The sequence below is a fragment of the Typopeltis vanoorti genome, chromosome 3 (assembly GCF_054136105.1).
Source record: "Typopeltis vanoorti isolate ZY-2024b chromosome 3, IOZ_Tvanoo_1.0, whole genome shotgun sequence".
In the NCBI taxonomy this organism is placed as follows: domain Eukaryota; kingdom Metazoa; phylum Arthropoda; class Arachnida; order Uropygi; family Thelyphonidae; genus Typopeltis; species Typopeltis vanoorti.
The window spans coordinates 47,830,014-47,844,159 of record NC_143551.1 but is presented as its reverse complement, the minus strand read 5'-3'; the positions used below and the strand labels follow the sequence as shown (position 1 = coordinate 47,844,159).

Sequence of the window (14,146 nt, the reverse complement as noted above, 5' to 3'; positions counted from 1 at the left end):
AGAAGGAGAGAGAGAGAGAGAGAGAGAGAGAATATTTCATTATAAAAGATTACTTGTATTAATACCACATATATTAAGACGTAATAAAAGTTGCAAATATCTGAGTTAGGCTAAACAAAAGACTAACTTGATATCATCGATCTTTTCAGCTTGACTTTCTCTACGGTGTTGCAAGAAAGGCTAATGAATATCTTCTTTTCTGTCGCCAACAAAGGACAACGAGGAGGTTCTAGTTTCATATTCCACCGAGATGGCTATGCAGTGTCTGCCATCGCATCTTCATAGATGCAGATTCCACTGACTATTGCAAAGATGGCCGTCCTTGTGCTGCCCTGTTAAGCCAGTGTGGATTAAACGCTTTTTTGTTTCATCTGGGAGTGCGTGCGTGTGTGTGTGTGTGTGTGTGTGTGAGTGTTTTTGTGTGCGGATTTTTCGCATGCACGCTTTGCAATATCTTCGAAGACGCTTCAATGGAGGGACCAATTGTCGTGTTCCTAATCGGTGTCCAGCTTTGTGGATTCATAAGGGCAGGTGGGCCCGAGGTTACTTCCACCCACGAATCGGATACGGTACCATGGAAGCACGACGAAGAACAGCTATCTCCAAGCGAGAAGTTAAAGTTGTTGGTAGAACATGGAGAAGTTGTGGCTGCGGTACTTCAAGCCATCGAGCTCACTGTAACTTATCGCGAAGGACCGGTATGTGAGAAGACTTCTTTAGCTGAGTTCAAATATGGCATGTCCAGTAATGCATACTCTTCGTTTGACGCCCAAGCTCGTGCTGCCCTAAAAACAGCCAACATTTTGAATAACTTGTTTCTGAAGAGCTTAAATGAAAGCGACATTATGTTGGGCGACCATTTCTATTATTCACTCGTGAAAGCCAATGTTGAGAGCGACTCTGAAGTCCTAAGCAGTGGTATTGTGTTTCAGAGAGATGATTTCCACCTTTCCGAACATACGGAATCGAGTGGACTTTTTATTCCTTATGCCTTTCGTCAGGACGGTCTTGTTGGCACCAAAGATCTCGGCAGGAATTTTGGATCGGAAAGGTGGACAGGCAACGACTGGTTTTGGATACAGGCCTCAAAGAACTACACGGATATTTTTGTGCGGAAGTTTGGCTCCGATTATACAGCCGTCATTGGAGCTATTGTCAATGGAAGTGCTGATCTCTTGGTAGGAACCGAGGATGGATTGTGGACGTCTCCATATTTCGATTGTAGTGCGGGAAGAACGTGGATTACAACTTATTCAGCTCCATTTTTTGCTCACCATGGTAACGATCTCTCCTTCAGGTAAATCCATTATTTTTTATTACAAAAATCCTGTTTATGTTAATTATATCATTAAATCCATGATAATGATAATTAGTTTTGATTTATTATTATTATTATTATTACAGTAACTCTTCTACAATCAAAAACTCATCGAGTAGAGATTGACTTATTTATTTTCTACCATTACACAATTAATATTATATACAATGTACATTATATGTGAATTAAATAAATATTACAAATGTCCACAGATTTATGATGGAAGGAATATATATATATATATATATATATATATATATATATATATATATTGTATTATTACGCATTAATTTTCATGGAAAACATATCAAATCCTTAAAACGAGAATTAATATTAAAAAATAAAAATAATTAAATAATAAATAAATAAATATGCACACATATAATGAGACGTAAAATATAAAATAAAGTTTTAAATACATTATTACTAAAACATAATTATCCCCAAAATAATATAATATAATTTAAAAACTATAAATAAACTTAGGCAAATTTGTTGTGATTTATTTAAAAATGTGCTTCTTTCCAAGATAATTTTTTCTTTGGATGCAACAAACGATCTAATGTGGTAATAACTATTCAAATTAGTTACTGCGTTAAATGCTTATTTAAAATGAACGATAATAAACAACGGCGATACGATTGCCATAAAAGTAATTAAATACATGATTATTTTTGAATTAATGATTCATTACTCACTTAATTACTACAATATTTGTAGCTAACTTCAGCAAAACACGAACGAAGGTTTTGACTATTAATTATTCTCGAATGTTTGCACTGGGCAGCAGAACCAAGCAGGTGAAAAGCGCTTTAGCCAGCGGTGTGGTTGTCATAGAAACCATTGAACAACGATTTGTTTGCGAATTTCATGAAATCGTTTGCTATGTGTGGCCATTTTTTGTACGGGCGTTGCAGTCGCTGCAAAATTCAATTTTCAATTTAATCCAAATTAATTTAGTTTTAATAAAATAGTATGAAATGCCAAAAGATGATTTTATTACTTTCGTAGATTTAATATCTCATAGTTTAGAAAGAAACCGAAGACATGGGAATTAGATGGAACTGTTGGGATAATTCATTTCTTTATGTGCTGTCACTGTATCAGATTCCGCAAATCTCTATTTCTATTTTTAGGGGAAAAAAAACTTTATTTTTGCTATATTTCACTTCATGTTATATGTTAGATCAAAGTCCGGGTCAGTTGTTTTATTTCTTTCTTTGGATCTTTCATCTATGCTGGCTTGCCAGAGACAGTGAATTTTTCATATCTCGATCCTTTTATGAGCTACAGTAGTTTATTTCCTGCACAGTCTCAGATTGCCAGCATTGGTGATTACAGCACAGTTACCAATACTTCCTTCCGCAACATTGTTGTTTCCTACTTCAGCGTTCACGTTTCCGCATCTATATATTTGTCATGCGCACCTATTTGCAGTTATTTGATTCTTAAAGGTTCATCGTTCACAAATCTTTTGTTAAACTGCCTTTCGTTTTGTTAATGTTTGCTTTGTTGATCCTTTTCGGGTTAGATTTTCTTGATTTGACCATTAGTTGAATGAATTTGTTTCCCTAGAACTGCGTGTTCTAGACAGTCAGTTTTTACACTTTACACTAAACTTATTTTTCTTTCTTTTTTTTTTTTTTGACATTCATCCTTAGTGATGGCCCATAGATGATATGGATCTATTATTTCTATTTCTTCTTAACTCCTCTTACATTATTTCTTCTGGATAATGAGAGAGTTAACACTTTCCCAGGACTGTCTCTTTTAAATCACAATGTCTAAAAAAAGTAAAAAAAAAAATCTGGTTGTTCGGTGACGTAATTAGTTACAGTGCATTTTACATTGTGTTTAATCAGTATAAACGAGCCCCTGTACTGAGGCAACTATCACTGCAGTATAACCAGAGGAGCAGGCAATATTAGTGATATGAACAGGCCTCATCTTAGGGGAACACAACTGGGAATTTCTAAAGAATGAATTATTTTGGTTGATATTCTATACAAGTTGATAGTTCAAGATGAACAATAAAGAAGAATGATGGGCGTATCGATGCTTATCCTATGTGAGAACATATAGACATCGATTTCAAACTGAGATTTCCGAAGTGTCCACTTCAATAAAAACTTATAAAATAAACAACAACAACAAAAAAAAACATTGCTAGCAGTGACGCAAACAACACAGATTCCCAGTTGCTGATAATGTCGAAATTTGTATATGACTAATGAAAACTCCTGCTAATCCAAAATTGTTGTAGAAGCGAAATTTGAAGAAGTACAGCATGCATCACCTCTAAACTTTACGTTAGTAGTGGAGCTGTCATTATACCTCAAGCTAATGCACGAATCCTGTTAGCACGTGGCAGTGTTTAATACGGGAAGACTTCAGTAAGAGAATAAAAGATAAGTCTCAGGAAGGTGCAAAATGTGCTGGAGACCATTGTAGAAGCTTGGAAATGGAAGAAAGAGTACCGTAAAATAATCAGAGATAGAAGTGAGATAAAACTGAAGATAAAGATATTCTAGATGTCTGAAGTAATTACTTTTTCAGATTACTGAATGAAAAAACAAGAAGTGTTAGAGGAGAGGTACTTGTACATAATATTCATAAGAAAATGAGGCATATATATCAATACGTGAACTACAAAAAGCCATCAAAAATCTGAAATTTAAGGCAGCTGTAGTAAAATCGACCAAATATACTTCAGATGCCACAAATATGGAAGTATAAAACCTACAGTAGTACTCTGCTAATTCAGAATGCCTAGTCAGATGGTTAAAATTCCAGATGACTAGAATTTAATTGTAGTTGGAGATGACTGGAGTTGGGCTGTCATATTTCCCATCTCTGAAAAAGGGAAATAAAAATGAATGTGAGATTCACAGAGGAGCTTTCCTACAAAGTGCTCCTGGTGAGATTTATGCAGGCATATTTGATGCGAGGTTAAAAACAATTGCAGAAATCACAGAGAAGCTTGAGAAGAACAATCTGGAGTTAGGCCAAATAGAGGTTGTCCAGATCTGATTTTCACTTTAAGGACAATTGTTGAAAAATCATTTGAATATAACAAGGATCTGTATATAAGTGTGTTAGATCTGGAAAAGGCATATAACAAGGTACCCAGAGAAAAGTTTTTCAAAACATTACAAGTATACTGTGTAAATAAATCATTATACAAAGCAACACACAGTCTATATTTGATTGTAAGGCATTTAGGATTGAAAGAGCTATACGAAGATAGTCTGGTGCTAAATCAGGAATGGGACAAGAGTGCACATAATCTCAACGCTGATATTCATCATCTCTGTGAATCACATTATGAAGGAAGGTGACGTTAAAACATAAAAATTGGTAGTTCACGTATTCAGCTCAGCTGTACTTTATGCAGATAATGTTGTATTCATAAACAAATATAGTAGGCGTTTTCAAGATTCCCTAACAAAATTGAATAACAGCTGTAATAAATTCTCCATGAAAAGCAACAGTTAAAAGATTAATTATGAAAATAGGTAAGAACATTGAAAACATTAACTGCATTAAAAAACTGGTAGAGTACTTCTTGAACTCAATAAATGTTATATGGAATTAGAGAGAAATTAGTTAAAACACTAGCTAGTTGGATAAAATACAGTGTTCAAACAAATTTTAACTTGTGGATCTCATGAGAGCTGAGTTAGAAATTGTGTACTTATTCAAAGAATACAGATCACAAATATAAAAAGTTCTGCGAATGATTACGGGGAGTTGAAGAGATGGCATCAATGGCAAAATCATATTAAATATTAAAATGTTAGGAAGGAACTCAACATTGCTAGTATTCAGGAGTATGTTGGCAGAGCTAGTCTCAGGTGGTATGGTCACTTAAACAGCATGAAAGTTAGCAGAACAGATGTTTGATTCCAAGATGGTAGGAAAAGACCCACAGGAAAGACTAAGATCTAAGTAGATTCATAGAGTAAGAAGTGCCTTATAAGAACGAAATATAAGATCTGATAATAGTAGAGTCTTGACAGATAACAGATTAATTTTCAAAAAATTGTCAAAAATTCTCAACAAAATTGCTAAGAAGACGACAACGATGTAAACTTTTTCATGTTGTTGTACTTTCATAATATGCTGTATACATATATGCCCCCCCCCATCGAGTATACGTATCGGGAAATTAATGATATATATATATAGGTTTAAGACTAACCAACTTATTTATAATTATGGCTTCCAATGCCAAGTGTACTTGGCTGTTATGGGCTGTAATGTGTACCAATGATGATTGAAACAAATAATATGCAACATGGACATTACTTTTTTTTATATGATTTGATACAGCCCCCTTTGGAAGTTTACATATATTAAATAAAATGAACTTATATTGCTTAATAAATATTGAAGCTGCACTATAAGTGTAATGTTTCAGTTTTCTACAGAAGTTTCCAAACATTCCAAAAGAAAATGCACGGACTTGCATTACTTGTCTGCTGTCTCCAAATGGATTACTCTTAAATGATCTCCTAGAGGCTGATATACCTTTCTAGACAGTTGTTTGTAACCATTTAGAAAATTTCCACTTTAAAATTTGCATGCTACATTCGGGATGGATAGAGATTCCCGAATGCACAGGCAAAAATGGCCATCGAGAAATTGCTAACAAATTTCAGTTTTCTTACCTAAGTTTTGTATATTCTATTTTAACTAGCTCTTAACAGTTTTACATTATGGGAAAGACTAAATCTTTTGATCGTTTGTATAGGGAATGTGCTTTGAAACTCAAAATTTGCATGGATAAATTTCCTAACTGATTGACTAACGTAAGCTAATGCGATTTTGCATGTATCATTTTATTTTCATTTTCAAGATATTCTGCTGTTAAGGAAGTAATAAAGAAATCAGCTAACGCCTTTTATTCTCTTATATGGGATAAGTGAGGCTTTTTTTAACCCTATCTAGCTTTTGGAGACCGAGTGGGCAGTTAAATCTCAATCGGTAGCCAATAAGAAATAGCTGGCCTAAGACTATCGCTAATTATAAGCGGCAACCAATGATGAAACTGACAAACATGTACTGGCATCTCTTAGTACTAACCCTAACAGGATATGTTATTGTCTGATATAGTGTGTGGGTTCTACGGCTGATTTTTCGGTACAAAAAACCCGATTTACCGGGAAAACAAAATCCGCTTGCCTGTTCCAGAGATCGACTGGAATATATATATATACTGTATATATATATATATATATATATATATATACAAGCGTCAAATCCAGTCTGAGACGGAATGAATATTATGAGGCCTTCTGAAGGTTAAATTAAATATCATTATTAAGGTGATGACAGGTTTTAAAAACCCCGCAAAGCAGTAAAACTGGTCAAAGAACACAAACATTTGCCATTCAACAAAACCTTGACAAATTTACCATCATTCTCATAAATACCTATTTGTAAATATCCAAAGCGCAATCTTATTAATCTGAATGTTTATAACATCACCTTAGCTATTTTTTTATTCAAAAAAGTTACTCAAAGAAGTTACATACTATCGAATTCATTAGATAATATTAAGTTTCTCTTTGGGTAATTTTATGTAAACATCAAGAGCGAACGAGATAGAAAGACAGTCAGCGTTTTAGTTTTTTCTCAGTGTCTGAAAAAGCTGAATCATTCTCCCTTTTTCTTTCTGTTATTTTTCTTTGTGATGGACGTAATCATGACGGTCAGAAGAGCTACACAAAATACAAAAAAAAAAAAAAATCGGGATTCTAATCAGTAACGAATGTAAAAACCAACATTAGACATTTTAAATGAATGTAAAATGTTTCTTCTTAAAACTTGGATTTTTTCCCCTTCCTAACAATAGCTAAAAGAAATTATCCGAGAATCCAATGAATTACCAACAACGTGCTCTTTTCAAAGTTTAGATGACTAAGTATTGACTAGAATAATCCAATTATTTTTATTATGAACCACAATAAAATCAATACTACTCCCGGATCCACGTATCGTCTATGTCACTTATGAAATTCCTTTAAGTTTTCTTAATTCTGTTAAAAAGTGGATTAATAAATGGCCACTTCTCTCTCTCTCTCTCTCTCTCTCTCTCTCCAATGGTTCTACTGCTCCTTAATATAGAGACGTTCATTTGCTGCTACTTTTCTTTTTATTTATTCAATAAAAACTATTTCGATGGCAACTGTTCATCCTAATTGGTATCAATAATTCTAAACGAAAAATGCAAAGACTTCATTTTTTTGATTAAATATAAAAATGTACGATATGTCACTGCTTGGTAAAATTTTTCAACAATTCCCGTTTGCTTTTGCAAATACTTGCTAATCGGTCACTAAACTTGATGTCTAAATCTTTAAGTATGCTTTTCTGTGAAAAAATGCTGCTTTTTGAGGATATAAAGTAAAAATTACTTGCAGTGGAGTCCAGAATGTATAGGTTAAGCAAGAAAGCACTTCAATATTCTCTTGTTGAATTAACAATTCAACAACAGAACTTTGATAATGAACTATCGAATATTGTTATGCTGCAAAAAAACCTTATAATAGTATTTCTCTTTCACCACTAGTTCTACCTCACTTGAACACTTTTCATCACGCTATGTTTATATTCTTTCGTAACTTGCATTTTTACTAACATTCTTTAACGACAGTACAATCCGAAAGCGAAGCTGGCGTGTTTAGTGTCAAATGTATGAACAGCATGAGCTCTGGCGACTAGGAAGACAGACTTGTTTAGACTTAAAAAAGCACAAGTAGATTGAAAACACATTCTGTTATGCTCAATTGCACATACGAAAATTATGTTTACTTTTGATTTCTTCCGAATATAATTCCACTTTTTTTTTCTAAATTATTAGAACATGTTTAGAAGAAGCTTTGCTAGGTGGATTCACCCTTTGGTCGATTCCAACACAGTACAAGAGAAACCATTATTAGGCCTTTTTATCTTGTCTTCTTATATTTGTTAGCTTTGCTGTAGTCTACACAACCAATGAACCAACTGCAATCCGTTAATATTTCAGTTCCAGCTGATTGAACGAACCTATATTCTTTTCCGTTCATTTCCTCAACTTTTCCTCTTTCGGATTAACTTTCCTTGTTATGTATTTCCTCAGCCTACAGATTTTTAAATACGCTCTTCAAAATTTATTCTGTCTTTCCAGACTTCAACCGATGTATACTTCTAACAAAAACCAGGAACGAAATCGAAGAGATCATTATAAAGGTTATTAAATATTTGAAATCTTGCCGAGATCTTGAACTAGATCAAAAGAGAGGAGTAGAAGAAATTAATCTCAAAACCACATTTCAAATCAATGATCTTTTTCCGAGTTCAAAAACTGATTAAAGAATTTCAATACAATCCAAGACATTCAAGTTTTACTAAAATTTAAATAATTAATTTTATCATTAGAACAATTTCAATTATTATAAAGAGAGTACTTTATTATTAAATTTATCAAAACAGCCAAAAATGAACCTCAGCAGAAAACAATATCGTCACTTTAAATTGTTCAAGTTGTCTTTGAGTGGGTTATTTTTTTAAAAAATTGAATAATAGCTGGGTGTAGGAATTTCAGGAATCATTTGTCGAATAAAATCCATATACAACCGCGGAGTGATCAGTTTTATGCGGATAAATTGACAAATAAGTCCGATGGATTTTTCTTACCGTACTGTAACTTAATCGAAATCTAGGTTGACAATCGAAGCTGACTCTTGGGGCTTCTCTGCTGCAAGACGTACTCTTCTATCACTTGGTGCTCGCTTTGTGGGCTAGCCTGCATGGTCTTTTCTTTGATCAGATCGTCTTATTCTCCCTCGAGACAGGAAAGTGATGTAGAAATGTTTTCTTACTGGGAACATAATGTGTTTCGAATTTTTTCCTCCCCTAAAAGTCTTTATGCTGTCGTCACTCAATCAACAGTCTCATAAGGTTTTTCAATGAAAATAATTTCGTCTCTGACGTTGTACGTTATTTGTTAAAGAAAGGGTGAGAACTGCAGTTTCATGATAAAGAGATGCTTGGATTCTTCTTCTTCACGTAATTGAATCACGTGTGTCTGGCATTCTTCCAAGATTAGAACACTCTGTAGTGATTCTACGAATAGCAAAATCATCCTACAAGTAGTGTCCATCCGACTTACCAGAATGAGAAAGATACTTTACCACATGACAACTCTGTATATAGGAGTAGTACAAAACCCTCCAGAATTCTTAAAATCTTATTATATGATAAAAATATTGTTTTTCATAGTTATTTGTGAGACAAAGGTTGCTGGCATTGGTTACTGATAACGAAATGATTTGTTGGAGATTTTTATTTAGAACTTGTTCACTAAATGAGTCAAATATGTCAAATAATTAGATATTTCTGATATAGTCATACAGTCACTAAGATAATCTGCGAATGTTTTTCACTTCCTAATATTCTTCCCAACTGTTTGAGTGAGAGGGCGCTTTCGTTGTTTGCTGAAAATTATATGAGCAAAATTCATAATAATTTTGGAGCACATAATTAAATAATGATAAAGAAGTTATTTGCTTGAGATATTTTATTTGTAACTTGTCCGCTAAAGGGGTTAAATATGTCAAATAATTAGATATTTCTAGTACATCTGGAATTGATGATGTTCGTAGGAAAACCATTCTGCGATAATTTTATAGCAATTTGAGAAAGTTCTGTCTGTACCTCTTCTTCGTCTGTAATAACCTTTTGGCTCTGTAACATGTGAATGGTGCTATGTTTTTGTGATCTATGATGGTTGGAAGAATAATGTAACACGTGTTACATTATTTTTTATTTTATACTATATTACTTAATATAGTCATAGACATATTAAGCCTTATATGTCTAGGAAGGGGAGTTGTCTGTTTTTTTTCAACTTCTGAAGTAAATTTAATATTGTTGTGAAGAGAATTTATTCTCTCTAAAAACACCTGCAGGTTTTCTATGTTTTCATTCCAAACGATGAAAATATCATCAACGTATCCCCACTTTAGGTATAATTGTGGTAAAAATTTCATTTTACAACTTTTCCATGAATAGGTCTGCACAAGGTGGTGACAGTGGGCCACCCATTGCTCAGCCTTCCAATTGTTAGTAAACTGTGTTGTTTACGTTGAAGAAATTTGATTTAAGGCAGTGATTGAACAACTGTGTAATGTCTGTAGGGAAGAGATCTTTAATAATGTTAATGACCTCCTCCACTGGAACATTCGTAAATAAAAATACTACACCCAGGCTGGCCATTATGTCCATTTGTGATGTCTTGACGTACTTCAGTTTCTCTACAAATTGTTGAGAGTTCTTAATATAGGACTCTGTTTGTCTAATTTTTCCTTAGTAAGTTGGCAAGGTGTTTAGCCAATAGGTATGTACGGGAGGATCTGCCATCTACAATCGGACGCAGTGGAACACCCTTCTTATGCACCTTGGGTGCACCATAAAGGCGAAGAGTTATGGAATGTGCGGATTTGAGTTTTCTTTATAATTCCTCAGGCCAACCAGTTATATTTCTGATCAGCAGGTTTGTTTCGTGATGGTTTGTTATGATAGGATTTTTCTTCAGTATTTTATACGTAGAACTGTCCGACAGGAGATTGTTTATCTTAGTGAAATAATCTTTTGAGTTTAGAATGACTGTGGAGTTCCCCTTGTCAGCTTTAGTAATGATTATCTCTTTGTTGTTTCGTAAGTTACGAATGGCCATCCTATCGTATGGAGTGGTGTTCTGTTTGGGGTTGTTTTGCTGTTGCAAGGATAATCGTGGTCTGTAATCTAATATTGTTAGCTGCAGCCTCTGGGAGAGGACGGAGGCCTTTTTCAATTCCACAAATGAAGTCCATTTTTGGAATGAAATTAGGGGTGATGGAGAAGTTACCTTTCTTTAGGATGACGGATTCTTGTTTGGTAAGGCCGTGATCCGACATGTTGAAGATCACTTTGTCATCTGGGAGGTTGTTATAAGAATGGTATTTTTTCTTATACAGTTCTTCTTCTTCTTCTTCTGCAGCTTCTCCCACTTAAGTGGGGTAACTGTTGATGATGACTCTCCTCCACATCCTCCTGTCTTGGGCTGTCACCACATCCAAGTTCATCCTCAAGTCCTCTTCTACCAGCTCCCCCCATCCCTTCTTTGGCCGCCCATACTTCCTCCTTCCTTGCACATCCATCTGCATGACCCTTCTTCCCACATATTCGTCCTCCCTCTCATCACATGACCAAACTATCTCAACCTTGCCTCCTGTATCTTCGCTCCTAAGTTCGTAACTTTCACTGTTCCCCTGACATAGTCATTTCTCAGACGATCCTTTCTGGCCACACCGCACATCCACCTAAGCATTCTCATCTCTGCTACTTCCATCCTGCTGATGTTATTTTTCCTTACAGTTCTCCAAATTTTTTAATTTGGTTCACCTTGCTTAACTAGAAAGTTTTCTCAAAGTTTGTTCAACAAGTTCCTTTATAAAGACAACCTCCAACAACAAGGAACAGTCATCCAGTACGCTTCCACAGTAGTCACCCCTTATCTAGATTCAGTCTCTTCAAGATTAGCGAGAATGATAAAATCTCACAGCATGAGAGTGGTATTTAAGCCTACCACTACCATCAGACAAGTATTAAGATCTCCTAAAGACAGTGTACCATTTTTCAAATATCTAGATGGTTATAGAATTCCATGTACGTGCGGTCTTTCATATATGGGGCAAACTTCAAGAAGCCTGGAAATCAGACAGAAGGAGCATGTTGGGGATGTTAATCACAACAGGACAGTCTCCTCAGGCTTAGTACATCACTTTGCAACTTCCAACCATGCAGTTGACTTGGGAAATAGCTCAATGCCGTATTTAGATGATGATTACGGTTACAGAATTTTCAAGGAAGCGGCAGTGGTATTAAGAACGGGTAACAACCTCAACAGAAATCAGGGTGCCATACTGAAAGATATATGGAAATACTTAACCAACTCACTCAGTTTAACGGAACTACAATACGCGAAAAATCATGTAACACGTGTACATACAACACGTGTTACATGATTACAATCCATGATGCTGACTGAAGCTTTTCAACACATGCACGCATTGTCACGCATAGTTTCAAACTTAACTGCCTAACAGTTAGCAACATTTCTGTATTCTCTCTCTCTCATTTTTTGGCATTCTTTTCTTTTTTTTTTTCTAAAGTGCACAGGATCCTTGAAGTGGGGGGGGGATGAAGTGCGTTTATTTTGGATAGAAACTGATGTAACTCAGAAAAAGAGATGATCCTATTTTTTTTAGATTAAAACCGACCAGAGGCGGAGTTATTGCAATATATAATTTATATACTTTTGCCTCTTCGTATCACTTCAAATATTATCACTGCAACAAAAACTGGGATGTTTGATACTTTTTTGTAAGGCCTTAAATCATGAATTAATAAAACCTTGCGTATACCTGAAACTGATTCAGATGCGAGTACAATTCATTGTGACAAGAATATTATTATGAAACAAGTCTTTTTACGAGGGTCTTTTCAAGAGTGCTTTCATGTCAGCTATAAACAAGACTCTAATTATAAATATCTTGGGTTTCTGTTTCTAGTGTTCTTGGGCAATAAATTAGACTTCAACATGGAGGAAGAATCTAATTCAGGTAAACATCGCGCAATAATCAGTCCATAGATCACAATTGAAACCTTTCCCTGAAAATAAAAAAAATAAAAAAAACTGAGATTCACAATATTTTACGTGAATTTCGTATAGACAGTGCAACGGATCGCAGCACAGTATTACGGAGAGTCTTTTTTTTTGTTATTTTTTGCTAAGGCGGAAAAGATGCATTACAAGATTCAAGAAGTAGCAAGTCATAGACAGCTGCGGATGACACCTATCGTCATCTGGAAGAAAAAGATCGGAGCAAAGCTTGTTTTGGTTGCTTTGAATTTATAGTCAAACCTACTCAGCTATGAGGCCAGGGTAACTACGTATATTCTTCTGACTTATCTGTCTGTTTTGTGGGGTGAAAAACTCCACTCCCGTGTGATACCGGATTCACTTGAAAAGCTCATATAAAGGATCTTCGCTTTATAGAAGGGACTTGATCCAGATCTTTACACCTAGAGGGCAATTTCGAATGAACTATGGAGCACAAAGCAAATGAAGCAAACATCTCACCCTCCATTTGTTTTCTCAATTCTGACTAACATTTATATGAAAAGTTGCTGCCACGTGGATCCTAGAGCAGCTGAATAGACCAATAAGCAACATCAACTTATCAAAGAATTGATGCAAATGAGACTAAAGGGGAAGAACAGAATTTTTGCCATAGAAGAAACACAAATACGGGATTTGGAATCAGAAGGTGATCCTCACAGTAGACAGATCTAAACTCTCCTCATTCAAAATTTTCGGCGTTAAGAACCGAAGGTCAAGATAAGGTTTGTTAGTGAGGGTTTATGGCAACAGAAAAATGACAAACAGATTAATTGCACGGAAAGTAATATGTGTTTTGACTTGGCAGCATATTAGAACTTTCAGCATGATATTTTGTGCCCGAAAATTCGCAGCAAAGACCAGATATGTTCACCGCCAAAGACCTCATTTTGTATGACAACGCGAAGCTACATGTGTAACACAAAGTAGCTAATCTCCCGCAAGATATGGAAAGCAAGTTCTTCCTCACTGTTCTATACAGTTCTGATACGATCCCTCCAGAATTTCACTGTTTTCATAACTTGAAAGAACTATTCTGTAGGAAATGCTTCACTACCTTCTACCCTTTGCAACTACGGAGCCAGTTTCCTCTCTTGTTGCTTACTGTGTATCATGGTACA

The 14,146-nt window shown here is 35.0% G+C and overlaps 1 protein-coding gene across 1 annotated transcript in view; it reads left to right on the top strand.

Annotated features, from left to right (window-relative positions):
- Positions 1-470: 470 nt before the first annotated feature.
- Positions 471-14,146, top strand: part of LOC150108106 (metabotropic glycine receptor-like) — an 89,789-nt gene continuing 76,113 nt past the window's right edge. The window contains exon 1 of the mRNA XM_090416241.1: positions 471-1,297. Within this exon, the coding sequence (XP_090272367.1) occupies positions 471-1,297 (827 nt within the window). The remainder of the gene's footprint in view (positions 1,298-14,146) is intronic.